Source organism: Liolophura sinensis, chromosome 1, assembly GCF_032854445.1.
Source record: "Liolophura sinensis isolate JHLJ2023 chromosome 1, CUHK_Ljap_v2, whole genome shotgun sequence".
NCBI lineage: Eukaryota > Metazoa > Mollusca > Polyplacophora > Chitonida > Chitonidae > Liolophura > Liolophura sinensis.
This window is the reverse complement of record NC_088295.1, coordinates 11345440-11373117: the sequence shown is the minus strand read 5'-3', so window position 1 is coordinate 11373117 and position 27678 is coordinate 11345440. Positions and strand designations below refer to the sequence as shown.

The 27678-nt window shown below is 40.7% G+C and overlaps 1 protein-coding gene across 2 annotated transcripts in view; it reads left to right on the top strand.

Annotated features, from left to right (window-relative positions):
* LOC135473286 (probable ATP-dependent RNA helicase DDX46) overlaps positions 1-26467 on the top strand; it is a 30911-nt gene extending 4444 nt beyond the window's left edge. For both annotated transcript variants that reach the window (XM_064753145.1, XM_064753137.1), the window contains 19 exons: positions 148-253; positions 740-967; positions 2851-2922; positions 3261-3392; positions 10641-10706; positions 10929-11025; positions 11681-11801; positions 12423-12598; positions 13151-13351; positions 13814-13896; positions 14588-14752; positions 15651-15878; positions 16336-16439; positions 17147-17309; positions 18459-18608; positions 19020-19283; positions 19673-19849; positions 22120-22311; positions 23427-26467. In XM_064753145.1, the coding sequence (XP_064609215.1) occupies positions 148-253; positions 740-967; positions 2851-2922; positions 3261-3392; positions 10641-10706; positions 10929-11025; positions 11681-11801; positions 12423-12598; positions 13151-13351; positions 13814-13896; positions 14588-14752; positions 15651-15878; positions 16336-16439; positions 17147-17309; positions 18459-18608; positions 19020-19283; positions 19673-19849; positions 22120-22311; positions 23427-23480 (2779 nt within the window). In that variant the 3' untranslated portion in view covers positions 23481-26467. The remainder of the gene's footprint in view (positions 1-147; positions 254-739; positions 968-2850; positions 2923-3260; positions 3393-10640; positions 10707-10928; positions 11026-11680; positions 11802-12422; positions 12599-13150; positions 13352-13813; positions 13897-14587; positions 14753-15650; positions 15879-16335; positions 16440-17146; positions 17310-18458; positions 18609-19019; positions 19284-19672; positions 19850-22119; positions 22312-23426) is intronic.
* Positions 26468-27678: the final 1211 nt, after the last annotated feature.

Here is a 27678-nt window from a genome sequence, read left to right as displayed (position 1 = left end):
TATCATTCTTTTCCCCGATAACAACTTATTTAACTAGAAGTGCAGTTATGCTGCAGGAGTCATAAGAAACCCTGAAAGCTTACCTAGCAAAGCTTGTGTGTACCTGTACTAGTCAGTCATCTAATCTGGGATTCTTTTGTCTCATAGACGGGATAGGCGTTCCAAGAGCAAATCCAAGTCCCGCTCCGTCAGTCCCGCCAAGGTGAAGTTCCGCGAGGGGGAACTTAGGGTGAAGGATGAACCACTCGACAAGGTGAGAAACTGTTGTTAATTATATTCGTTTATAAACTGGGAAAAAGACATGAATGTTCAGTGTGATGTAAATTCATTTGAACTCCCTTTGTTCGAATTCTTATGGCATGAACACAGAACCTTCTATCAATGTGTCTACGTCAAACTTTACTCCTAAAATTTGTGAGATTTTCAAAATATTAAATTTGTACTTGTAGGAGACATTTGTGTGTAGCATTAATCTTGAATTAAGCATGTTCTACATCACTGGATAACCACAGTCAGATGTTTCATGTGCTCTTGTTAGAGTATTATAGATTTTTAGTGAATTAGCCTTGGATTTCCAATCATGTGGTGTGCCTGTGATATTTATGTCTTTCAGATAATTTTCATTGTAGTGTAAAGTATTAGACTCACATAATTCTTTAATATTATATAAACTGATAGTTTACTGATGTTTGGTTAATACCGAAAGTGAATGTTAAATATAGAGTTTTTGTATTGGCAGGAAGAAGAACAGAAGAGATTAGAGCTGGAGATGCAGAAACGACGAGAAAGGATCGAAATGTGGAGATCTGAGCGTAAGAAAACCCAGGAGTTAACTCCCATTAACATAGCTCCACCCACCAAGAAATGGTCACTGGAGGATGATGATGACGATGATGAAGAGAACCAGGTGAAGAAGGAAAATGACAACGGGGAGGATGAGATTGACCCACTGGATGCCTACATGCAGGTAAAATATGGGCTGTAGTAGTAACACCGGATGTAGCTAAGGAGAAGAGTAATGAAGTATAAAGGAGATGAAAGTTAAGTGCATGGATACACTGCAGTGTCCAGGATTGATTGTGCTGTCTGTTAACCATTTTGCCATGGCACGGGTTTCTTGTTCACAGTTGTATACTCCCATATTGGTACATGTGTACGGGACTTGTCTTTCAATCGCATGTACTCATGAGGTACATGTACATGTTCAATCCCAGCCTTGGACATGGATTTGTACTTGATTACTTTCCTTCGGTAAGGGATCTCAGTGAAGCAGCACTAGATAAAAGAGTGTCCTGCAACAAGGAGGCACATCACATGCATTCTAAGAGATTCCTTCGTTGTCATATGACTGAAAAATGATTAAGTACGCCGTTAAGCCCCAAGCACTCACTCACTCATTCGAACCCAGGCTTGCACAGGTAATTTGTGGATCCCCCTGCTCTCCTTGTTTGTTGGACCTTGGTGACAAAAAGCGGCAAACGATTCACCTTTGGGCATTGTTCAGTATAACTTTTTATGAAAATCACTAGACTTTCACTAACATGGTGTGCTTATCATAGACCGTTTCACTGTAATTAAGAGATTCAAAATACTGAATATGGAGTTTAAAAAATTGAAAAGTATGCTATGAGCTAGAGAAAAACTAAATATGTTTCATTAAAACTCAGTTCTGAAAAAGACACTACTTGTCAAATAAGTGGAGCGCAGGACATCTTTATCAGTTCTGTGTGAATGTTTTCTTTGACTGTGTTTGCTGCACACACTTCCGCTAACATGGCAATCATCCTGTGATAATCACTGCTGCTGGACAATATTCAGCTGTGGCCTTCTTCATACTTCTCTGCATTCTGGGGGATGTCAGTCTCTAGAATGGTGTATGGGAACCCCAGACCCATATACTATCTTCACCATCTGATTTCGGAGAAGTATACTACCAAGTGTTTTACTGTCTACTACATATATGCACAATCTCTGTAGAGAGGGCTCTAACATTTTACAAGCTATATATCTTTATGGTTTTAAAAGTATCAGATTTTATCGCATTTGAAGAAAAAAATTGTACAGGTAATTAACATATATATGTACTGTTTTTAATAATATTGTTTGATTGATTTTAACTTGGAAATAGTGTTAATTGAAATATTAATCATTAAATTACATTTGATATTCTTTGTTTAGGTATTTATATCTCTCACAGCAACCTGCAGATGGTCATGGGTTTCCCCTGGGCTGTGCCCGGTTTCCACCCACCATAATGCTGGTCGCCGTTGAATAAGTGAAATATTCTTGAGTACGGCGTGAAACACCAACCAAATAAATAAATAAATATATCACTCATACAAATAGCAACACCCTTCGTATTTTGACCACTGGCTTCAGCCCATACCTGGCAGACAGATGCATCTCCCGTATTTTAGTTATACAACTGCCGCTACCGGTTAGAGTGGATTTATGGGATATATTCAGTTTGATATTTCAGAATCTCAAAAACATAGAAATTAATATTACTTTGTCTTATTAATTGTATAGGGTAGTTAGATATTAACAAAACTCAGTATGACATTTTTACATGGCAGTTAGATCTGAAAAAAAACTCAAAACGACCTTGAAAAAACTCAATATTTCTGATTGAAACATTTTGACGTCTGTGACCCCCTTCTGTGGTGGAAAGTTTGTCAGTAACATGCCGAAGATTGATCATGGTGTTTTCCTTCGGGCACTCTGGTTTCCGCCAGCCATTAAACTAATGGTAGGAGTCAAAAACTCTTGAGCATTGCATTAAACAATAAAGTGAATAAATAAATACTAACATCTACACCGCTGTTTTTAAGTTCCTGTTCCATTTTGCAGACAGTAATAGAAGATCCAAAACCCAAGGGAGAAAAGGAAGTAAAGAAATCTGCAGCAGTTAAAATGGAAACTGTATGTGCAATAAGTTCATTCTTTTTTCTAAATATGGTTTCTATAATGGTTTATGGTTTTGTTCTAAGCCTTACAATAGTAAATAATCATTTCAGTGTTTTAGAGTTACTAATAGACTCATGAATTCTCTGACTTGTGTCATCAGTGTGGTTCAATACAGTGTGATGTATAAGAGTGCTGTATAAATGTGCTGTACAAATTGCTTTATAAATGTATTTTATAAATGTGCTTTATAATGCGCTGTACAAATGCGCTTTATAAATTTACTTTATAAATGCGAAGTATAAATGTGAAAAAGTACTCTATTGTTTTATAAGCTGTTAATTCCATGTTTTCAGGATGCCAGTGCGAACACAGTAACATCCACTCAGTCCGGTAAATTCACAATCATCACAGCTGTGGCCAAAAAGAAGGTGGATCCGAGTAAACGCAAGGGGGAGTTAATGTTAAGTAACATGGATCTGATGGAGGTGAGTAGCACAGACAGAGGTGGGCCTGAGTAAAGACAAGGGGCAGTTGATCCTGAGTAAAATGGATCTGAAAGAAGTGAGTAACACAGATGGAGGTGAGCTTGAGTAAACACATGGGAGAGTTGATGTTGAGTAACATGGATCAGATGGAGATGATTAACACAAATGGGGGTGAGCCTGAGTAAAGACAAGGGGGAGTTGATGTTGAGTAACATGGATCTGATGGAGATGATTAACACAAATGGAGGTGAGCCTGAGTAAAGACAAGGGGGAGTTGATGTTGAGTAACATGGATCTGATGGAGGTGAGTAACACAGACAGAGGTGGGCCTGAGTAAAGACAAGGGGGAGTTGATGTTGAGTAACATGGATCTGATGGAGGTGAGTAACACAGACAGAGGTGGACGTGAGTAAAGACAAGGGGGAGTTGATGTTGAGTAACATGGATCTGATGGAGGTGAGTAACACAGACAGAGGTGGACGTGAGTAAAGACAAGGGGGAGTTGATGTTGAGTAACATGGATCTGATGGAGGTGAGTAACACAGACAGAGGTGGGCCTGAGTAAAGACAAGGGGGAGTTGATGTTGAGTAACATGGATCTGATGGAGGTGAGTAACACAGACAGAGGTGGACGTGAGTAAAGACAAGGGGGAGTTGATGTTGAGTAACATGGATCTGATGGAGATGATTAACACAAATGGGGGTGAGCCTGAGTAAACACACGGGGGAGTTGATGTTGAGTAACATGGATCTAATGGAGATGAGTAACACAGACAGAGGTGGACGTGAGTAAAGACAAGGGGGAGTTGATGTTGAGTAACATGGATTTGATGGAGATGATTAACACAAATGGGGGTGAGCCTGAGTAAAGACAAGGGGGAGTTGATGTTGAGTAACATGGATTTGATGGAGATGAGTAACACAGACAGAGGTGGACGTGAGTAAAGACAAGGGGGAGTTGATGTTGAGTAACATGGATCTGATGGAGATGATTAACACAAATGGGGGTGAGCCTGAGTAAACACACTGGGGAGTTGATGTTGAGTAACATGGATCTGATGGAGATGATTAACACAAATGGAGGTGAGCCTGAGTAAACACACGGGGGAGTTGATGTTGAGTAACATGGATCTGATGGAGATGATTAACACAAATGGGGGTGAGCCTGAGTAAACACACGGGGGAGTTGATGTTGAGTAACATGGATCTGATGGAGATGAATAACACAAATGGAGGTGAGCCTGAGTAAAGACAAGGGGGGGAGTTAATGTTGAGTAACATGGATCTAATGGAGATGAGTAACACAGACAGAGGTGGACGTGAGTAAAGACAAGGGGGAGTTGATGTTGAGTAACATGGATCTGATGGAGATGATTAACACAAATGGAGGTGAGCCTGAGTAAAGACAAGGGGGAGTTGATGTTGAGTAACATGGATCTGATGGAGGTGATTAACACAAATGGAGGTGAGCCTGAGTAAAGACAAGGGGGAGTTGATGTTGAGTGACATGGATCTGATGGAGGTGATTAACACAAATGGTGGTGAGCCTAAGTAAAGACAAGGGGGAGTTGATGTTGAGTAACATGGATCTGATGGAGATGATTAACACAAATGGGGGTGAGCCTGAGTAAACACACGGGGGAGTTGATGTTGAGTAACATGGATCTGATGGAGGTGAATAACACAAATGGAGGTGAGCCTGAGTAAAGACAAGGGGGAGTTGATGTTGAGTAACATGGATCTGATGGAGGTGAATAACACAAATGGAGGTGAGCCTGAGTAAAGACAAGGGGGAGTTGATGTTGAGTAACATGGATCTGATGGAGGTGAATAACACAAATGGAGGTGAGCCTGAGTAAAGACAAGGGGGAGTTGATGTTGAGTAACATGGATCTGATGGAGATGATTAACACAAATGGAGGTGAGCCTGAGTAAAGACAAGGGGGAGTTGATGTTGAGTAACATGGATCTGATGGAGGTGATTAACACAGATGGAGGTGAGCCTGAGTAAACACACGGGGGAGTTGATGTTGAGTAACATGGATCTGATGGAGATGATTAACACAGATGGAGGTGAGCCTGAGTAAACACACGGGGGAGTTGATGTTGAGTAACATGGATCTGATGGAGATGATTAACACAAATGGGGGTGAGCCTGAGTAAACACACGGGGGAGTTGATGTTGAGAAACATGGATCTGATGGAGATGAATAACACAAATGGAGGTGAGCCTGAGTAAAGACAAGGGGGAGTTGATGTTGAGTAACATGGATCTAATGGAGATGAGTAACACAGACAGAGGTGGACGTGAGTAAAGACAAGGGGGAGTTGATGTTGAGTAACATGGATCTGATGGAGATGATTAACACAAATGGGGGTGAGCCTGAGTAAACACACGGGGGAGTTGATGTTGAGTAACATGGATCTAATGGAGATGAGTAACACAGACAGAGGTGGACGTGAGTAAAGACAAGGGGGAGTTGATGTTGAGTAACATGGATTTGATGGAGATGATTAACACAAATGGGGGTGAGCCTGAGTAAAGACAAGGGGGAGTTGATGTTGAGTAACATGGATCTAATGGAGATGAGTAACACAAATGGGGGTGAGCCTGAGTAAAGACAAGGGGGGGAGTTAATGTTGAGTAACATGGATCTGATGGAGATGAGTAACACAGACAGAGGTGGACGTGAGTAAAGACAAGGGGGAGTTGATGTTGAGTAACATGGATCTGATGGAGATGATTAACACAAATGGAGGTGAGCCTGAGTAAACACACGGGGGAGTTGATGTTGAGTAACATGGATCTGATGGAGATGATTAACACAAATGGGGGTGAGCCTGAGTAAACACACGGGGGAGTTGATGTTGAGTAACATGGATCTGATGGAGATGAATAACACAAATGGAGGTGAGCCTGAGTAAAGACAAGGGGGGGAGTTAATGTTGAGTAACATGGATCTAATGGAGATGAGTAACACAGACAGAGGTGGACGTGAGTAAAGACAAGGGGGAGTTGATGTTGAGTAACATGGATCTGATGGAGATGATTAACACAAATGGAGGTGAGCCTGAGTAAAGACAAGGGGGAGTTGATGTTGAGTAACATGGATCTGATGGAGGTGATTAACACAAATGGAGGTGAGCCTGAGTAAAGACAAGGGGGAGTTGATGTTGAGTGACATGGATCTGATGGAGGTGATTAACACAAATGGTGGTGAGCCTAAGTAAAGACAAGGGGGAGTTGATGTTGAGTAACATGGATCTGATGGAGATGATTAACACAAATGGGGGTGAGCCTGAGTAAACACACGGGGGAGTTGATGTTGAGTAACATGGATCTGATGGAGGTGAATAACACAAATGGAGGTGAGCCTGAGTAAAGACAAGGGGGAGTTGATGTTGAGTAACATGGATCTGATGGAGGTGAATAACACAAATGGAGGTGAGCCTGAGTAAAGACAAGGGGGAGTTGATGTTGAGTAACATGGATCTGATGGAGATGATTAACACAAATGGAGGTGAGCCTGAGTAAAGACAAGGGGGAGTTGATGTTGAGTAACATGGATCTGATGGAGGTGATTAACACAGATGGAGGTGAGCCTGAGTAAACACACGGGGGAGTTGATGTTGAGTAACATGGATCTGATGGAGATGATTAACACAGATGGAGGTGAGCCTGAGTAAACACACGGGGGAGTTGATGTTGAGTAACATGGATCTGATGGAGATGATTAACACAAATGGGGGTGAGCCTGAGTAAACACACGGGGGAGTTGATGTTGAGAAACATGGATCTGATGGAGATGAATAACACAAATGGAGGTGAGCCTGAGTAAAGACAAGGGGGAGTTGATGTTGAGTAACATGGATCTAATGGAGATGAGTAACACAGACAGAGGTGGACGTGAGTAAAGACAAGGGGGAGTTGATGTTGAGTAACATGGATCTGATGGAGATGATTAACACAAATGGGGGTGAGCCTGAGTAAACACACGGGGGAGTTGATGTTGAGTAACATGGATCTAATGGAGATGAGTAACACAGACAGAGGTGGACGTGAGTAAAGACAAGGGGGAGTTGATGTTGAGTAACATGGATTTGATGGAGATGATTAACACAAATGGGGGTGAGCCTGAGTAAAGACAAGGGGGAGTTGATGTTGAGTAACATGGATCTAATGGAGATGAGTAACACAAATGGGGGTGAGCCTGAGTAAAGACAAGGGGGGGAGTTAATGTTGAGTAACATGGATCTAATGGAGATGAGTAACACAGACAGAGGTGGACGTGAGTAAAGACAAGGGGGAGTTGATGTTGAGTAACATGGATCTGATGGAGATGATTAACACAAATGGAGGTGAGCCTGAGTAAACACACTGGGGAGTTGATGTTGAGTAACATGGATCTGATGGAGATGATTAACACAAATGGAGGTGAGCCTGAGTAAACACACGGGGGAGTTGATGTTGAGTAACATGGATCTGATGGAGATGATTAGCACAAATGGGGGTGAGCCTGAGTAAACACACGGGGGAGTTGATGTTGAGTAACATGGATCTGATGGAGATGAATAACACAAATGGAGGTGAGCCTGAGTAAAGACAAGGGGGGGAGTTGATGTTGAGTAACATGGATCTAATGGAGATGAGTAACACAGACAGAGGTGGACGTGAGTAAAGACAAGGGGGAGTTGATGTTGAGTAACATGGATCTGATGGAGATGATTAACACAAATGGAGGTGAGCCTGAGTAAAGACAAGGGGGAGTTGATGTTGAGTAACATGGATCTGATGGAGGTGATTAACACAAATGGAGGTGAGCCTGAGTAAAGACAAGGGGGAGTTGATGTTGAGTGACATGGATCTGATGGAGGTGATTAACACAAATGGAGGTGAGCCTGAGTAAAGACAAGGGGGAGTTGATGTTGAGTAACATGGATCTGATGGAGATGATTAACACAAATGGGGGTGAGCCTGAGTAAACACACGGGGGAGTTGATGTTGAGTAACATGGATCTGATGGAGGTGAATAACACAAATGGAGGTGAGCCTGAGTAAAGACAAGGGGGAGTTGATGTTGATTAACATGGATCTGATGGAGGTGAATAACACAAATGGAGGTGAGCCTGAGTAAAGACAAGGGGGAGTTGATGTTGAGTAACATGGATCTGATGGAGATGATTAACACAAATGGGGGTGAGCCTGAGTAAAGACAAGGGGGAGTTGATGTTGAGTAACATGGATCGGATGGAGGTGATTAACACAGATGGAGGTGAGCCTGAGTAAACACACGGGGGAGTTGATGTTGAGTAACATGGATCTGATGGAGATGATTAACACAGATGGAGGTGAGCCTGAGTAAACACACGGGGGAGTTGATGTTGAGTAACATGGATCTGATGGAGATGATTAACACAAATGGAGGTGAGCGTGAGTAAACACACGGGGGAGTTGATGTTGAGTAACATGGATCTGATGGAGATGAATAACACAAATGGAGGTGAGCCTGAGTAAAGACAAGGGGGGAGTTAATGTTGAGTAACATGGATCTAATGGAGATGAGTAACACAGACAGAGGTGGGCGTGAGTAAAGACAAGGGGGAGTTGATGTTGAGTAACATGGATCTGATGGAGATGATTAACACAAATGGAGGTGAGCCTGAGTAAAGACAAGGGGGAGTTGATGTTGAGTAACATGGATCTGATGGAGGTGATTAACACAAATGGAGGTGAGCCTGAGTAAAGACAAGGGGGAGTTGATGTTGAGTAACATGGATCTGATGGAGGTGATTAACACAAATGGGGGTGAGCCTGAGTAAACACATGGGGGAGTTGATGTTGAGTAACATGGATCTGATGGAGGTGAATAACACAAATGGAGGTGAGCCTGAGTAAAGACAAGGGGGAGTTGATGTTGAGTAACATGGATCTGATGGAGGTGAATAACACAAATGGAGGTGAGCCTGAGTAAAGACAAGGGGGAGTTGATGTTGAGTAACATGGATCTGATGGAGATGATTAACACAAATGGGGGTGAGCCTGAGTAAACACACGGGGGAGTTGATGTTGAGTAACATGGATCTGATGGAGGTGAATAACACAAATGGGGGTGAGCCTGAGTAAACACACGGGGGAGTTGATATTGAGTAACATGGATCTGATGGAGGTGAATAACACAAATGGAGGTGAGCCTGAGTAAAGACAAGGGGGAGTTGATGTTGAGTAGCATGGATCAGATGGAGATGATTAACACAAATGGGGGTGAGCCTGAGTAAAGACAAGGGGGAGTTGATGTTGAGTAACATGGAACAGTGGGTGTAAGGTATCCATACGAGAAGTGCAGGTGTATGATTTTGAGTTTGATTAACTTAAATATGCATGTACAAATTTATATTTAAGATACCTAGGTGAAGTACCAATGTAACTGTAAAGTATACAGTTCAAATTACATCTCCCTGGCATACTTTTTTTCCAAAAGTATGTGTTTTTGCATGAGAATTTTCCCAAAATATATGCATGATGCCCTGTGAGTGGTTACTTGTGGTAGTGATGAAAGGAATATGTTGACATCAGCAATAAAGGCACAATCAAAATTCAGCAATTAAGAGCAAGATATTTGATGCATTCAGTACAGTGCAGTCAGCACCTATGCTTCTGTTATTATCTTGTTTTTTTTGTTCACGTATTCTTCTGTCTATGATATATTTGTTGTTCTGTACCCATGTATTCTTCTACCTATGTTATATTTGCTGTTCTGTGCCTGTGTATTCTTGTATCTGTGTTATATTTGCTGTTCTGCACCAGTGTATTCTTCTTTCTTACATTTATTGTTCTGTACCTGTGTATTCTTGTATCTGTGTTATATTTGCTGTTCTGTACCCTTGTATTCTTCTATCAGTGTTATATTTGCTGTTCTGTACCCGTGTATTCTTCTATCTGTGTTATATTTGCTGTTTTGTACCCTTGTATTCTTCTATCTGTGTTACATTTGCTGTTTTGTACCCTTGTATTCTATCAGTGTTATATTTGCTGTTCTGTACCCGTGTATTCTTCTATCTATGTTATATTTGCTGTTTTGTACCCTTGTATTCTTCTATCAGTGTTATATTTGCTGTTCTGTACCCATGTATTCTTCTATCTGTGTTATATTTGCTGTTCTGTACCCTTGTATTCTTCTATCAGTGTTATATTTGCTGTTCTGTACCCTTGTATTCTTCTATCTGTGTTACATTTGATTTTCTTCGTAGTATTCCTCTGAAGAAGAGGAGGAAGACTTGGATATGACCATGGCAAACATGGCCAAGAAGAAAAAGGTCAGTGTCTCAAGATTTCTTGTCTGATACTCTTCTAATTTGAACTGATAAATTACATTTATAGCAAGTAAAATCTAATTGTTCATTTTGGAATGAGTTTCTGGCATCTTTTTTTTCTAATAGGAAATGTGAAGGAAGTGACTAAGCTATTACCAGATTCTTGATTGTCTTTGTTTTAGTATAAAGAAGCCACTTAAAAAAGTGTGCCTTTGTGTCTTGCAGGAGTTGAATGTGGTGGATCACAATCGTATATACTATGCTCCATTCCGTAAGGATTTCTACGTGGAAGTCCCTGAAATATCAAGGATGACTCCAGAAGGTTTGCACTCAACTCTTGCTTCTCGTAATCACATCACATGACACATAGCTGATGAAGAAGCATGGACATTCGTGTCTGGTTTTCTGTATATCTATGTCAGTAATTTTCGTGTCTCTGTTCAATATTGCTTACTCTTCCCCCAATCCATTATATCATGCCTATATCTGTATAGATGTATGAGACATCTCTATAGCCCCAAAATAAGAGTTCTATAAATATTTGATTTATTTATTTATTTCATTTGGTGTTTTATGCTGTACTCAAGAATATTTCACTTATACAACGGCGGTCATCTTTATGGCGGGAGGAAACAGGGCAGAGCCAGGGGGAAACCCACTACCATCCACAGTGTATATATTTGATAGACATAGAGGGTCTCGGATAGAAAGCAGATCATTATCTTGTACATGTAACATGTCATTACCAGACTTGTTGTGTAAAAAGTTTATATGTTGTTCTGTCTTACCATAGGTAACCAGCCTGTTGTTCTGTCTTACTATAGGTAATCAGCCTGTTGTTCTGTCTTACTATAGGTAATCAGCCTGTTGTTCTGTCTAATTACTGGTAACCAGTGTGTTCTGGTATATATAATTAATGGTAACCAGCTTGTTATTCTGCATAATTACTGGTAACTAGCCTGTTGTTCTGTTCCCAGAGGTGGATGAGTACAGGGCAGAACTGGAGGGGATCAAGGTGCGAGGGAAGACCTGCCCCAAACCTATCAAGACCTGGGCACAGTGTGGGGTTAGCAAGAAAATTATGGACACCCTGAAAAGGTGAGTGGCGGACATTAAGTTATATAAACCACTCAAGTCCCGTGTATCACCTGGAATACATGAGGATTTATCGATGTGACTTGTATAGTTTGCACGAGGGTATCAGACACTGCAGTTTGTTTCATCCTATCCACACAGAGAAGGTGCCTTTTCTCATCAGTCTCCTGAAAAATCAGTATGGCCGTCCTTAACCTCACTGATTAGCTTATGCGCATGCTTAGGCAGGGACACGATCAAGCTGTGTGGTGATTTAGGTGTTTTTCCACAAAATTTGTTAAGCCTGACACACAAAGGAAAATTCACTTGCTTGAAACTACTTGTAGATATTTTCTGGCTGTATAGTTTCAGGCCTTTCAAAATCGTTCAGTGTGTGGCCAAAGAAAAGGATATTTTGTCACCGGCGACTCGGCTGAAAAGATCTAATTTGCAGCAATTAGCGACTTGTGTTGCCCTTCTGAAGGGAAACTGCATGTTGATATTTGTAGCATGTCATTCTGAACTGATCGCTCCAAACTGATATATGACGTATATGGCACATTAATGGAATGAACTGTGCTTTTCATGACGTATATATTGGCTGAGGCTCCAGACAGTGGTAACTTATTTTTGTGTCGTGAACAGACAGAACTACGAGAAGCCGACTCCCATCCAGGCTCAGGCCATTCCAGTGATAATGTCAGGCAGGGACATGATTGGGATTGCCAAGACAGGTAGCGGGAAAACTCTGGCCTTTCTCATTCCCATGTTCAGACACATCTTGGATCAACCGCCACTGGAGGAAGATGATGGACCTATATGTAAGTGCACAGAGCTATACCCAGCAGGTTCCACCAGGTGTGGAAGTAAGGCTCCTGCAGTTCTAACAAGAAACTAAAAAACATTTTACTTAGACTGTTTTACCAGACAAGTTGATTTGAAAGTATGATAAATTTGGAGTTATGAGTTACAAAATTAAGAATATGCCTTGTTCTCTAACATGGCGTATCTCATGATCTCAGAATTCTCGATTTAAAACTGATTTATGGAGTTTACTTCTGTTTACACCTCCTCTTCTGAAATAACCAATGTTCTGTTATTTGTTGTCTTTTATTTCAAGATGTATTGGTGTTTTCCATGTCTAATATGTCCTCAGAAACCACCCATTGTTAAAATAGTATTGTATTAACTTTAAAACCATTAGGAACACATGTCAGAAACCATAAAATTGACCTTTGTAGTAAGGTCAGATGTTCATATCTGAAAAGTTATTCAATGCGTGTAAATGTTTGTTGACTCTAACAAACAAACCATACCCGTCTGACTTTGGAGCTGAGTAAATTTAGTGTAATTGTAAATGTTTTGCCATGTAGCTTTGATTTTGACACCGACACGAGAGCTGGCCATGCAGATCTCATCTGAGTGTAAGCGGTTTGCCAAGGCCCTGGGCCTGAGTGTTGTCTGCGTGTACGGAGGGACGGGCATCTCAGAGCAGATTGCTGAGCTCAAGCGAGGCTGTGAGATCATTGTGTGCACACCAGGCCGGATGATTGATATGCTCTCAGCTAACAATGGTATGTCCAAGTAATTTTCATCTGTTTTGTACCAGATATGTTTGGAACATGTGCCTTGTGTAATTTTTATAAGCACCTTTGCACGCTTAATTTACCTGTTTCTGTTTACACAGTTCCTCTTCTCGAGGTACTTAAGGTCTACAGATATGATTTTACTTGTGCCCTAAGCCATTTCATGGAATGATACTTATCTTATGAACATGTTGAAAAGGCATTTGTCATATTTACTTACTTCTCAATGACATGAGAAGTACATGGTAAAAATTAGGGTAGTCCGAAGATACTGCATGTAGTGGTGGCAGACATCTGCATTTTATGTGATTTTAATTTAATTTTATTGAAGCCCCTACATGTGATTACTTTATATGAAGACTTAATTTTAGTCATGCTGTCTTTTATAGCCAGACAGCAATATTAATGAACCGAGTGATGCCTTGACTATTTCTACCTTCTGTGTTATAGGTCGGGTGACAAATCTTAGACGATGTACATATGTGGTACTGGATGAGGCAGACAGGATGTTTGATATGGGATTTGAACCTCAGGTAACGCATTCAAGTCTGGTTAATATAACACACAAATTTAGTGTACATATGCATGCAGTTACATGTATTGTACATGAATGAGGTGGATAAAATGTTTAATATGGGATTTGAACCTGAGGTAGTGCACATTGCAGTCTGGTTAATATAAAGCTCAAATCTAATCCATGCATATGGTACTGAATGAGACAGACATGATGTTTGATGTGAGATTTGAACCTCCGGTAACACGCTTTAGCTTGTGTTAATATAAAACACAAATCTAGTCTGTGTGTGATACCCAGGTGGCATTTTTGAAAATGTTTTTTGTATTGTTCTTCTCTGGCCTCTTCACTTGTAACTATTGCTGCTTTTGTAATTTTCCAATAAAGGTCTGATTTGTCACACTAGTCTTTTTATTCGAAGCCCCCTTGCAGAAAGGGTTAGCACGCCAGAGCAGCGCAATGACCCAGGAGCCTCTCAGCAATGTGGTCACTGTGGGTTAAAGTCCTCCTCATGCTTTCTGGCCGTACCTGGAAAGGACAGCCAGCAACCTACATGTATGGATGTATGGATGACCGTGGTTTTTCTCCACCAAACCAAGCTCTGACCTGTTCCTCCCACCATAATGATAGCCGCCGTTGTATATTAAGTGAAATATTCTTGAGCACCGTGTAAAACACCTGTCAGATAAATAAATAATCTCTTTGTTCAGGTCACAAAGATTGTGGACAACATTCGACCTGACCGACAGACTGTGATGTTTTCTGCCACTTTCCCGCGCCAAATGGAAGCACTGGCCAGGAAGATCCTGACAAAACCCATAGAGGTGCAGGTCGGAGGGCGCAGTGTGGTGTGTAAGGATGTAGTACAGGAGGTGGTGAGTAGCCTGTCATACTATACACTATGATAGAGGTGCAGATTGGGCGCACAGTGTGATGTGTAAGGATGTAGCATAGGATGTGGTGAGTAGTGTGTCATATTGCTCACTATGATAGAGGTACAGGTTGGGCACACAGTATGGTGTGTAAGCGGGTAGTGAGTAGTGTGTCATACTGTACATTATGATAGAGGTGCAGATTGGGCACACAGTGTGGTGTGTAAGGATGTGGTACAGGAGGTGGTGAGTAGCCTGTCATACTGTACACTGTGATAGAGGTGCAGATTGGGCGCACAGTGTGGTGTGTAAGGATGTAGCATAGGATGTGGTGAGTAGTGTGTCATATTGCTCACTATGATAGAGGTACAGGTTGGGCACACAGTGTGGTGTGTAAGCGGGTAGTGAGTAGTGTGTCATACTGTACACTATGATAGAGGTGCAGATTGGGCACACAGTGTGGTGTGTAAGGATGTGGTACAGGAGGTGGTGAGTAGCCTGTCATACTGTACACTGTGATAGAGGTGCAGATTGGGCGCACAGTGTGGTGTGTAAGGATGTAGCATAGGATGTGGTGAGTAGTGTGTCATATTGCTCACTATGATAGAGGTACACGTTGGGCACACAGTGTGGTGTGTAAAGATGTGGTAATGGAGGTGGTGAGTAGTGTGTCATACTGTACACTATGATAGAGGTACAGGTTGGACACAGAGTGTGGTGTGTAAGTATATGGTACAAACGGTGAGTTTTGAAAAGTTGCTTACCAACGAGGGAAATATGTCCTTGTGAAAACTGGAGAGAATGTCATTCTTGGTGTATAGTTTGTACATGTGTTTATATATTGTCTCAGAAGCAAAGTCTCTATCTCTGGTAAGTGGTTTCTGTTGTCTGATGTTTACAGATTTTGATAGACGAGGACAGTAAATTCTTGAAGCTGTTAGAACTGCTTGGCCTGTACCACGAGAAGGGCAGCGTGCTGATATTTGTGGACAAGCAGGAGCATGCCGATGACTTAATGAAGGACCTGATGAAGCACTCCTACCCCTGTCTCTCTTTGCACGGCGGCATCGACCAATACGACAGAGACAGCACCATTGTAGACTTCAAACAGGGCAACGTCAAACTATTGGTAGCAACATATTATAATTCATGTCACTTTTTCTGGCCTTTGGATAAAACCACATTACATTGGCTCACTGAATTGTGATGTTACACCCAGTGATGCGGTTTATGGGACACTTTTATTCTCGGCCTTACATGGAGAATACCCCTTGTATTCTGTTCTATGAGCCGTCTTCTTCTGTTTGTTTTTATTCTTTCTGGCTGACACATTGTCACATCTGAGATCGTGATCTATCCTTAGGATACAACAACTATTGCGTGTTGTAGGGTGGGACAGAATTTAATTAAGTGGTTTTTCATCTGGGAAATGTTTTGTGATTGTAGCAGTTATGATAACACATTTGCACAATTACTGTTACTGTTATACTGTAAATGAATGAAGAACATATACAGGAGGAGCTAGAGTGTATGATGAGATTTTTATAGGAGCACATGTATTGTGACGTGATTTGGTTTGTTTGCAGGTGGCCACATCAGTTGCTGCTCGAGGGTTGGATGTGAAACATTTGATACTGGTGGTAAACTTTGACTGTCCCAACCACTATGAGGATTATGTTCACAGATGTGGGTGAGTACAGTTTTGCTGTGCTGTCATCTACAGCCCAGCCACCGGCCTGGATAGCACAGTTGGTAGAGCATCCGCTTCGGGACCGGTAGATCCAGGATCAATCCTTGATCGAGTCACACCTAAGACTGTAAAAGAGGAAGTTGTAACTCCCTCGCTTCGCGTTCAGCATGAAGGGGATAGGTTGACCCGTATCAGTATAATGGCTCGGGCGGGGCGGCTTACTTGCCTTCGGTAAGTCGTCTCAGTGAAGCAGCACTAAATAAAAGAGCGGTGGAAATCCGTCCTGCAACAAGGAGGCACATTACACGTACATGCACCCTAATGATTCCTTCATCGTCATATGACTGAAAAATTGTTGAGTACGACGTTAAACCCCAAGCACTCACTCACTCACTTACAGCCCAGCCAAACGTCAGATTTAAGTTTTTCAGGAGGAAAATGTTTTGGATTGATATCTGAAAGGCTGTAGTAAGTTTGTTGTTCAGCATTAATAAAGCCTTAGCAGTTCACATTAAAGCAACAATACTGGACAAATGTTTGCCGTGTGAAATGATAATGTGGAGCATGGGTACATGGGTTGTTGTAGCCTTCTGGCATGTTTATTCAGAAGTTGTAGTGGAGAAGTTCTGATTTGTTCTTTATGATTTTTGTTGAAAGTTGGAATTCAGCACACTTCTGAATCTTGTTGGTTTTTCTCTACTCCCAAGTCGTACAGGCCGTGCCGGGAACCGTGGGTACGCTTACACGTTTATCACCCATGAGCAGGAGCGTTATGCAGGGGACCTGATCAAGGCTCTGGAGCTGTCAGGGTCGCCTGTCCCCCCAGACCTGGAAGCCCTGTGGCAGGAGTACAAGGACAGAGCCAAAGCGGTGAGTTCTCAAAGGCATCCCTTTACACTACTGGCAGAAATTCAGACACATAAATCAGTGATGTTATGAAGCGAAATGCCAATGTTAATTTTGTTGATACTTCCACCATGTTCCTCACTTCTTGGACATTTACAGACATATTAATCATCTTTCTGTAAACAGGATAATTATTCCAATTATGTCAGAAGGTAATGTAATGTAGCATAACGAAAGGTCGAGTAAATTGGGCATATAACTTTTATTTGGCTTGGACCATTATGGTGTAAAGGGGAATCATTCTGTGGTCATAACTCTCATAATTTTTAGTTATGCTTAGGCATTTGAGGGCCACCATGTGCTGTGATAAGAATCATTATTGCACATGTATTTTCTCCGCCTACCCTAACTCTTCAACCTTTTCAAGCACCTCTACAACCTATGTTGTGAAACATTCTGAGAGAGCTATGGGGTGTAGATTTTATGAAACATTCTGAGAGAGCTACGGGGTGTAGATTTTATGAAACATTCTGAGAGAGCTACGGGGTGTAGATTTTATGAAACATTCCGAGAGAGCTACGGGGTGTAGATTTTATGAAACATTCTGAGAGAGCTATGGGGTGTAGATTTTATGAAACATTCTGAGAGAGCTACGGGGTGTAGATTTTATGAAACATTCTGAGAGAGCTATGGGGTGTAGATTTTATGAAGCATTCTGAGAGAGCTATGGGGTGTAGATTTTATGAAGCATTCTGAGAGAGCTATGGGGTGTAGATTTTATGAAGCATTCTGAGAGAGCTATGGGGTGTAGATTTTATGAAACATTCTGAGTGAGCTATGGGGTGTAGATTTTATGAAGCTTGCATTTCTAGCATCATTTTTATAATAATTGTATACGTAAATTCCACTTTATAAAGTATTTGGGTTATTTATATGTTATATGTACTTTACTACTCTATTAGTTTTGATTGGTTTTGGGGGAAAAGGATAATTTTTATAACTGAGGCTGTATGGCAGGGAAACAGCTGTTGTCAATCTTTATTTGCCATTGAATTATGGATGTTAGAAATACATTTGATACAAATGTAATATTTGAGACCAGTGAATACATTTCTTTCCACTCTTCACAACTGTCCAGCAAAAGAAACATAAATGCATGTGGTTTGATTTTAGGAAGGTAAAGAGATCCGCAGTACCTCAGGGTTTAAAGGCAAGGGGTTTAAGTTTGATGAGACTGAAGCTCAGCTGGATAATGAGAGGAAGAAATTACAGAAGGCTGCCTTAGGCTTACAGGACTCTGATGAGGAGGATGCTGGTGTGGATGTGAGTACTGGGGTCCCTTTCACAAAAAATGTAAAGTCTAAACTTAGACGACTAACTCAGTTACCAGACTAGTAATTTTGTCAAGACCATTTCACAAGAAAATATATGGCTGTTGACAATAACTTTTTGTCTAAGTTTTGAAAGGTGCCGGGCACACGGTGAATTTCATACAAGATAGTTAAACTTTTGAATTCCAAATATATTAACAGACAGGAGGTGAAAAAGTAATGGCCACATTACAGCTTCTTGCCTACATCTTCTTTCAAATCAAATTAAATTTATTAACTCTAAAATGTAACAGGCATTTGTTGTTTTTGTCATCTGGTATTACAGATGATTTTAGTGTGATGTCTGATGTATATGACTGGTCATATATAGCTATGTTATTTGTTTGGCTCTCCTTTTGCTCAGATTGACCAGCAGATCGAGGACATGTTTGCCAGTGTTAAGCGTGTGACAGATGTGGCTAAGCCCAACCCTAACCAGCAGCTGACAGCTCAGGCCACGCCTCCACAGCCTGCCCAGCCCACTTCAGCCAGTAATCAGCAGAAACTGGAGCTGGCCAAACGTCTGGCTGCCCGCATTAATAAAAGTCTGGGGCCTGACGCCCAGGACATTACGCAACAAGCCGCTGCAGCCTTTCTCAAGGGCGAGATGGCAACTCCTCAAGTCGCAGTAAGCTTTTATAGCCACCTTGGTGCTGTTCAGCTTGTTAGGGTACACATAAAAGAGATACATGGATTTTCTTCCAAAGTAATGTGGTAAAGATCTGATTAGATATAAACCGTTCTTAGCAGTATGCTGTAGCTACGTGGGTATTCATCAGTCAAGTCAAATCACGTTACCATGGCAGATGGTTCTGAATTGGTATTAGGCAGCATGGCAAAATGCAAGTGTAAAATTATTGTTATTAGAAGCATTATTACTGATATAGACGTATTACATATATGATGTTTAAACCACCATTCGAAAGAGGATAGCATTGATATGTAATTGATCCTTCCAAAAGACGCAACTGGTCATGAAAACAGGAAAGGTAAGCTTTGATTGTTTTCCCTTCTCAGTCAAAGACGATCGCTGAGCAAATGGCTGAGAAGATCAATGCTAAGTTGGGCTACCGTCCTCAGTCTGAAGAAGAGAAGGAGGGTCAAGAACAGACCCAGGAGACGTTCAAACGTTACGAGGAGGAGCTTGACATTAACGACTTCCCACAGACTGCCAGGTGGAAAGTCACCTCCAAGGTCAGACATCTGCACTGCTATTGATCAGTTTTACATAACACACAAGTAGTGTGATAGGGAAAACTGTTCACCCATGATGACAGTATAACACACAAGTAGTGTGATGGGGAAAACTGTTCACCCATGATGACAGTATAACACACAAGTAGTGTGATGGGGAAAACTGTTCACCCATGATGACAGTATAACACACAAGTAGTGTGATGGGGAAAACTGTTCACCCATGATGACAGTATAACACACAAGTAGTGTGATGGGGAAAACTGTTCACCCATGATGACAGTATAACACACAAGTAGTGTGATGGGGAAAACTGTTCACCCATGATGACAGTATAACACACAAGTAGTGTGATGGGGAAAACTGTTCACTCATGATGACAGTATAACACACAAGTAGTGTGATGTTGAAAACTGTTCACTCATGATGACAGTATAACACACAAGTAATGTGATGGGGAAAACTGTTCACCCATGATGACAGTATAACACACAAGTAGTGTGATGGGGAAAACTGTTCACCCATGATGACAGTATAACACACAAGTAGTGTGATAGGGAAAACTGTTCACTCATGATGACAGTATAACACACAAGTAGTGTGATGGGGAAAACTGTTCACCCTTGATGACAGTATAACACACAAGTAGTGTGATAGGGAAAACTGTTCACCCATGATGACAGTATAACACACAAATAGTGTGATAGGGAAAACTGTTCACCCATGATGACAGTATAACACACAAGTAGTGTGATGTTGAAAACTGTTCACCCATGGTGACAGTATAACACACAAGTAGTGTGATGGGGAAAACTGTTCACCCATGGTGACAGTATAACACACAAGTAGTGTGATGGGGAAAACTGTTCACCCATGATGACAGTATAACACACAAGTAGTGTGATGGGGAAAACTGTTCACTCATGATGACAGTATAACACACAAGTAGTGTGATGGGGAAAACTGTTCACTCATGATGACAATATAACACACAAGTAGTGTGATGGGGAAAACTGTTCACTCATGATGACAGTATAACACACTAGTAGTGTGATGGGGAAAACTGTTCACCCATGATGACAGTATAACACACTAGTAGTGTGATGGGGAAAACTGTTCACCCATGATGACAGTATAACACACAAATAGTGTGATAGGGAAAACTGTTCACTCATGATGACAGTATAACACACAAGTAGTGTGATGGGGAAAACTGTTCACCCTTGATGACAGTATAACACACAAGTAGTGTGATGGGGAAAACTGTTCACCCATGATGACAGTATAACACACAAGTAGTGTGATGGGGAAAACTGTTCACCCATGATGACAGTATAACACACAATTAGTGTGATAGGGAAAACTGTTCACTCATGATGACAGTATAACACACAAGTAGTGTGATGGGGAAAACTGTTCACCCATGATGACAGTATAACACACAAGTAGTGTGATAGGGAAAACTGTTCACTCATGATGACAGTATAACACACAAGTAGTGTGATGGGGAAAACTGTTCACTCATGATGACAGTATAACACACAAGTAGTGTGATAGGGAAAACTGTTCACCCATGATGACAGTATAACACACAAGTAGTGTGATAGGGAAAACTGTTCACCCATGATGACAGTATAACACACAAATAGTGTGATGGGGAAAACTGTTCACCGATGATGACAGTATAACACACGTAGTGTGATGGGGAAAACTGTTCACCCATGATGACAGTATAACACACAAGTAGTGTGATGGGGAAAACTGTTCACCCATGATGACAGTATAACACACAAGTAGTGTGATGGGGAAAACTGTTCACCCATGATGACATCAGAATGAATATTGAGTTAAAATGAAGCTGACAGTTTAACAGTAAAACAAATTATGCATTAGGTACGAAATAATTTGTTACATTTATGATAAGAGTCACCTTCTTTATGTGTATTATTTTGTGTGTAATATACATGTGTATGGTCATACTGTTGATGTTAGTTTCCCAAACATTGGTTTGGCCAAAGTATTTCTATTTACATTATTGCAGATCCTCATCATTGACTTCCTTGTTTAAGACTGGCTACACCGAAAATTGGTATCTAGATAAAGCGAAAAACAAAATGTCAACTCCTCGTTTGGGAAGCAATTTCGAATAAATAACAGTTTGCATGCATCCCTGGAGGCAAGACTCATTATCAGCCTCTGGAGTATTTTACTTAATCTAACACCTGTTTTGAACATACCTGTACATATGGCAACACTTGTGTCTGTTTCAGGAGGCTTTGGCCCAGATCTGTGAGTATTCAGAGGCTGGTATCACAGTCAGGGGGACATACATCCTACCGGGCAAGGAGATCAAGGAAGGGGAGCGTAAACTGTACCTGGCCATTGAGGCCACCAGTGAACTGGCAATACAGAAAGCTAAGAAAGAAATCACAAGGCTAATCAAGGAGGAGTTAGTTAGATTAGTAAGTTGTAAAACTTATCATTGTGTTTTTATCATCACTTTGCATTGTTTACCTCTCTTTTTGCAGGGTTGTGAGGAATACTGACGTTCTTCAGCTAATTTTTGAAGAATGACTGATGTATTCATCAATATGTTATGGAATAGGAAGCCTGACATATGTAGATCAGTGAAAGGATCTGTTACGTCAAACCCCACGATCCTCTGTATAGTACTTGTAGCTGCCACGCTTGACTCTCAGCCCTGAGGAGAGCAAGGAAACAGGAATGCTTGGCCCGGTTACAGCGTAATGTGACTGGATGGTGTGTCTTGTCTGGTGTCTTCATCATGATACTTCAGTGGCGACAGGGACTCACCCTGCCACAGCAAGTGTATGCACTCCAAATAATTCCCTATGAATAAAAAGTTGTAAAGTAGTTGTAAAAAAGCAAAGCGTACGTACATACAGTCCTCTTTACTGTACATATGAACGTATCAGCATCTTATTGTTTGCCCCATATTCAAATCCAGCTGTTTGGCTCAGTCAGTGCTTTGTCAGGATGGAACATTCCCAGTAGAGATGGTTTGCTCTGGGCTCTGCCCAGGTTCCTTCACTTATATAACTTATTGCTGTTCCATGGTTGCAGTACTTTTTGAATGAAATAACAATCAAATAAAAAAGATTATTTTATTTCGGTGTTTGAGATGTATTCAAACTTATGTTATTACCAGCTGCATCACATGATTTGTCAAAACTGGTAGACAACTTGCATTGACATTACTTTACCAATCACCTGTTTCACCATGTTCAGGAAACACAAATGACACTGCATTCATCTAGAAACTTCTTTAGGTCACGACATCCAACTCCTCAATTTTCTCAATGATATGTTTACTCTAAATAACTTTTTGTTAAATTGTTTCGTGCATCGATGTTATAGTGTATCCAATCAAAAATATTTGCTTAACATTTCTTACAAGTTACACGGTACAGTAGAACATTTTTATACTTTTAGCAGTGAAAGAGTTTGAACTTTACAGGTAGTACCTAGAATTAATACTTTACCTAGATATTGATTGATATCCATATGCATGTATTAACGTATATTAAGCGATCAAGAGCTCTATTTTGTCTTTCAGCAAAATTCCTATTCGTATCAGTCCGGCAACAAGTCCCGCTACAAGGTTGTGTGAGAAGGCAGGGCTTGCGAGCGATGTAATTGTACAGAAGTTTTATTGCTTGAGACTGGGAAGTGATGTGACATGCTGTCGACGGAGTACTCTCACCAGTCTCCTACTGATATGATCTTCACTCAGTTCATCACATCTTCACAGACTGAAGCTACTGGCAGCATCAGAGGTAACACGCCATTTGTGTTTCCGACAGACTACTAATCATGGATGGAATTCCGATAGGAACTTAACTGCACCAAACTAACTGTAAACACTAGTACAAGTGTGGAATAAAGTCCTGACGCCATCAGAACCCGACTGCTGTGACTGACGTATCCCTAGCTTGTTTTCCAGCTGGTTGTCTCTCATAAAAGATTTTGATGTTGTAACTGTCACAGAAATTCTTGTTAACAGCTCAGCATATTTATTATAGCTGTTGTTCTATGTTGTTTAGGATATGATAGATTTAACGCCTCAAGACTAGAGGCCGATTGCACAAAGCCAGTTTTGATTTCAGCAAACATTTGAAATTTGATAGAAACATTTATATTTGGACCTCGAGAGTTAAAAATTGCGAACACCCAACAAGTGTTGGGGTAACATAAATATATCACAATTTAAACTTGTTGGTCTGTAATCAGTGCAACATGTTAATGTTTTAACTTTTGACTTTCGTCTAATATTGCTTTGTGGAATCGACACCTGGTGACATGAAATGAAAATTTACGTAAGGTCTTCAACAGTCAAAGAGCTTTTGAAGTACTGCCACCTATTTGGCTTAATTTTCTGAAGGAAATGGTTTTGTAATGCAAGGCGAAAATTCAAAGTATTGACTTTGACCGGAACTTTGTCTCAAATATTACATTGTTGTGGATCTTGAATGATCTACAGATCTGCTACAGATCTATACTTGTTGTGTATTGTAGTACATTCTTATGCACAGAACTTCAACTTTTCAGAGAACTCATGACATTTCAACCTATTTTTTACCTGTTAATAGATTAGTTTTAAAGACCGTTGAAATAATGCACCAATTGTGCATTAAAAAAAATTTAGACAAATTTTTTTAATTTGTATGTATTTATTGTTTTGCATTTCTCCTAGACATGCTACCATTTCATTTCTGTTAGAATGACACAAATCACCTGGTTATAAATTTGTCATTTGTTACATTAATGGACAAAGCTATGAAAAGAATGAGGTGTGAATTATGGGCAGCACCTTGCAATTTGAGGGATGCTTGCACTGTGAGGGATACTTACCCCGGCGGTTAAAGTGTTAGACTACAAGCAAATCAAGAAACACAAAAACCTAGGATGAAAACGACCGGCCTGCCATTAGGATCTGTTTTGTGCCCTATTTCCTTCTTGTTTGTGACAGATGATGTGGGGTTAAACTATGTTGACATTTACCACAACCAGCAGGCTAACAGTTTAGGCACTTCAGCGCATGCTTACTTCCCAATGATAACATTAAATTGGAGTACAGTTACAAATGCAACTGTTACATCTTTATAGGAAAGGAATGATGTTGTAGTTATTTGTTATACAGCCGACTGAAGTATAGCATGGGTCATTATTTGGAATGAGCAAAAGTATCTAAACATTAAGACGTCAGTCTGTAACGTTATTTATTCCGCTTTTTACGGAAGGGATCAAGGTGGAAAAAGGAAGTAGGCCTGGTAGTTAAAAGTGAAAACCGCCCTGATTATGCACCATGTTAAAGACGCTATACTGGAGATTTTGGGTCAAAAAATCTATCAGCACAAATGTAATCAAATTTTTGTTATGTTAGATTAGCCCTAATAATTACCTTTCACAAACTATTAGCCTCGTCTGTGCACGTGTTACCGTTCAAAATTGATAATGTCAGTAAAATTTATAAAGCGGGTCTTATTATAACTTTTTTCAAACTTTTAGATCATTTTGACCCGATACATGTTACACATACGAGTCTGATATTTGCTGAAAGGCTGTTGTTCGTAAATACGTAACATTTAGTTTGATTAGTAAATACGGATTTTTCATCAAAATTTTAAATTATAACACAATACGTTGCATTTTGCTTGTCTGTCTGCATGTGCTTTTTGGTGTTTTGAGCAAAAGGGCTATTCAAGAGAGACACATCATAACTAGGTACACGACCATGGAATACACCATTTGGAGTCTGTACATATTGGTGTACAATATGTAAACGCTAAAGCTTTTAGAATTTAAAATTGAAACCCGACTTCATTGTTGATCCACTTTTGAACAACGATCCAGGAGCAATATGCAATGCCCGTGAAGTCCTGAAAAATTTTGATTTCTTCTGAAATGTATGTACATGTTGACAATCTTACACAAGGTAGGGCAGCTTTTGAATGTCAGAGCACCAGTAACCACCCAATGCTATCGTAATATTACACATCAGTGTAATTGGCTCGGCCACCAATCTAATTACGTAGGGTAACGCTTAGGGCAAGTTTCAGTGCGTAATTTTAGGCGGTAATTTCAGGACAGTCACCCGCAGGCAACCTCTGCTCAGTGCACACATTCATACCTTTATATTAGCATGTCTGTATCGACACTTGTGATACATTTCCCCCATGGTTTTACTCGATGTCCAGGGCCACTTTCACAAAACTTCGTAAGCCGTATTTCTCGTAACTTTTTTTTTTGTAAAATACGTTGTCTGGGTTATAGTGCCATTGATTTACGACGTTTTGTGAGAGAGGCCCCAAAGGCTTGAGAGACAGTCCCAGGGTGAGATTCTGTCACGTGCTATACAGTCCTATTTGACATCAAGCTGTAACATAACAAAAATGTGTGTGAGCTGTATTTTTCATATTGCCGTTTGTCGTTTGAGGTATTTCACAGTGTAGTACAAATATATTTCGTAAGTTTGACAGTCGTGTATTTTCGTATATTCACCTTCACTGCACGTTACTCATAAGTCTAACACGATTTCACTTCACAAATGCATCACCATGTGTAAATAGCCACTATCATGGACAAAAGCCAATACAATCTTACAAAACAGTCGTCTTTTATGTGTTTTTGTTACGTGGGTTTTATTATTTTATACTGAATGTTTCAAACTGATGAAATTGATACGGAGTAGTTCAACCAGGAGGATTTAATGGAGGTCAAACATTTATTTACAGTTTGATTGGTGGTTTACGCGGTACTCAAATTACGAGACCAAAAACGCCTGGCCAATAAAACAACGTATCCAACGTATCCAAATCTACTCGCCATTGGGTGTTGGACAAGACATTTCCGCTTTGTATGATTTCCTCTATTCACAAACCGAACTGACTTCATCCAATGCAGATGCCATTGAGTAGCCTATTGCGGAAATGGATGCAATATTTTAGATATAAATTCTGCCAATTTGTCTTCCCAGACTCATGTTTGTCTCTGATCGTGGTGTCTTCCAGCAAGTCTGGCGTTCGCAGTACACTGCAGAAATTGATTTTGTCCTGGATACTATTGTCGGGCTTGGTGTTTCTACATCACTCCACGACTGTTTGGCTCAATAACGGTGGTGTTTATGGCATTGATGTCACGCCTACACGCTCTGTGGCCACCATAATGCTGGCCAGTGTTGTTTAAGTGAAATATTCTTCACTTGGGCGTAAAACACCAATCAAATAAATGATAGCATATGTGGCGTCGAAACTGGTTTGACTAGCGTCACTAGTGTGACAATTATGTACGGCTGTGTATAGGTATGATAGGGTACAGAAGACCAGACAGACTCCTTCAGGAGTCCGCGTATCGGCCACTGAATTATAACCCCGTAAGCAGATAGTTTGGTTGGGGTTTAACGTCGCTGTCAAAAGTGTTTCAGTCTTTGTCTCCTTTTACCCAGTTTCCATGCCATATATCTATAGCGCTACCTCACTCAAACGGTATTCCGAAGATACAGGCCTAAGTCGTGAAGGTTCGTATGGGACCAGTATGTCGGGGTTCCAAGCAGGTTCTTCAACTTCTTCAACCCCACATAAATCTGGCTGCGGATGTACAATAAAATGTCCAGTGTACGATGTAAAATCAAGATTTGGATTATTTTTTTGTGACGTTTTCTTTGGAGAATTATCTTAGGGATATTTTTGTATTTGATTATAGTTTTATGTAGAACTCAAGAATATTTCACTTATACGAAGGCGTTCAGCATTATCGTGGAAGGAAACCGGACAGAACCCGGGGAAATAGGAATATTGAAGGTAAGTGTT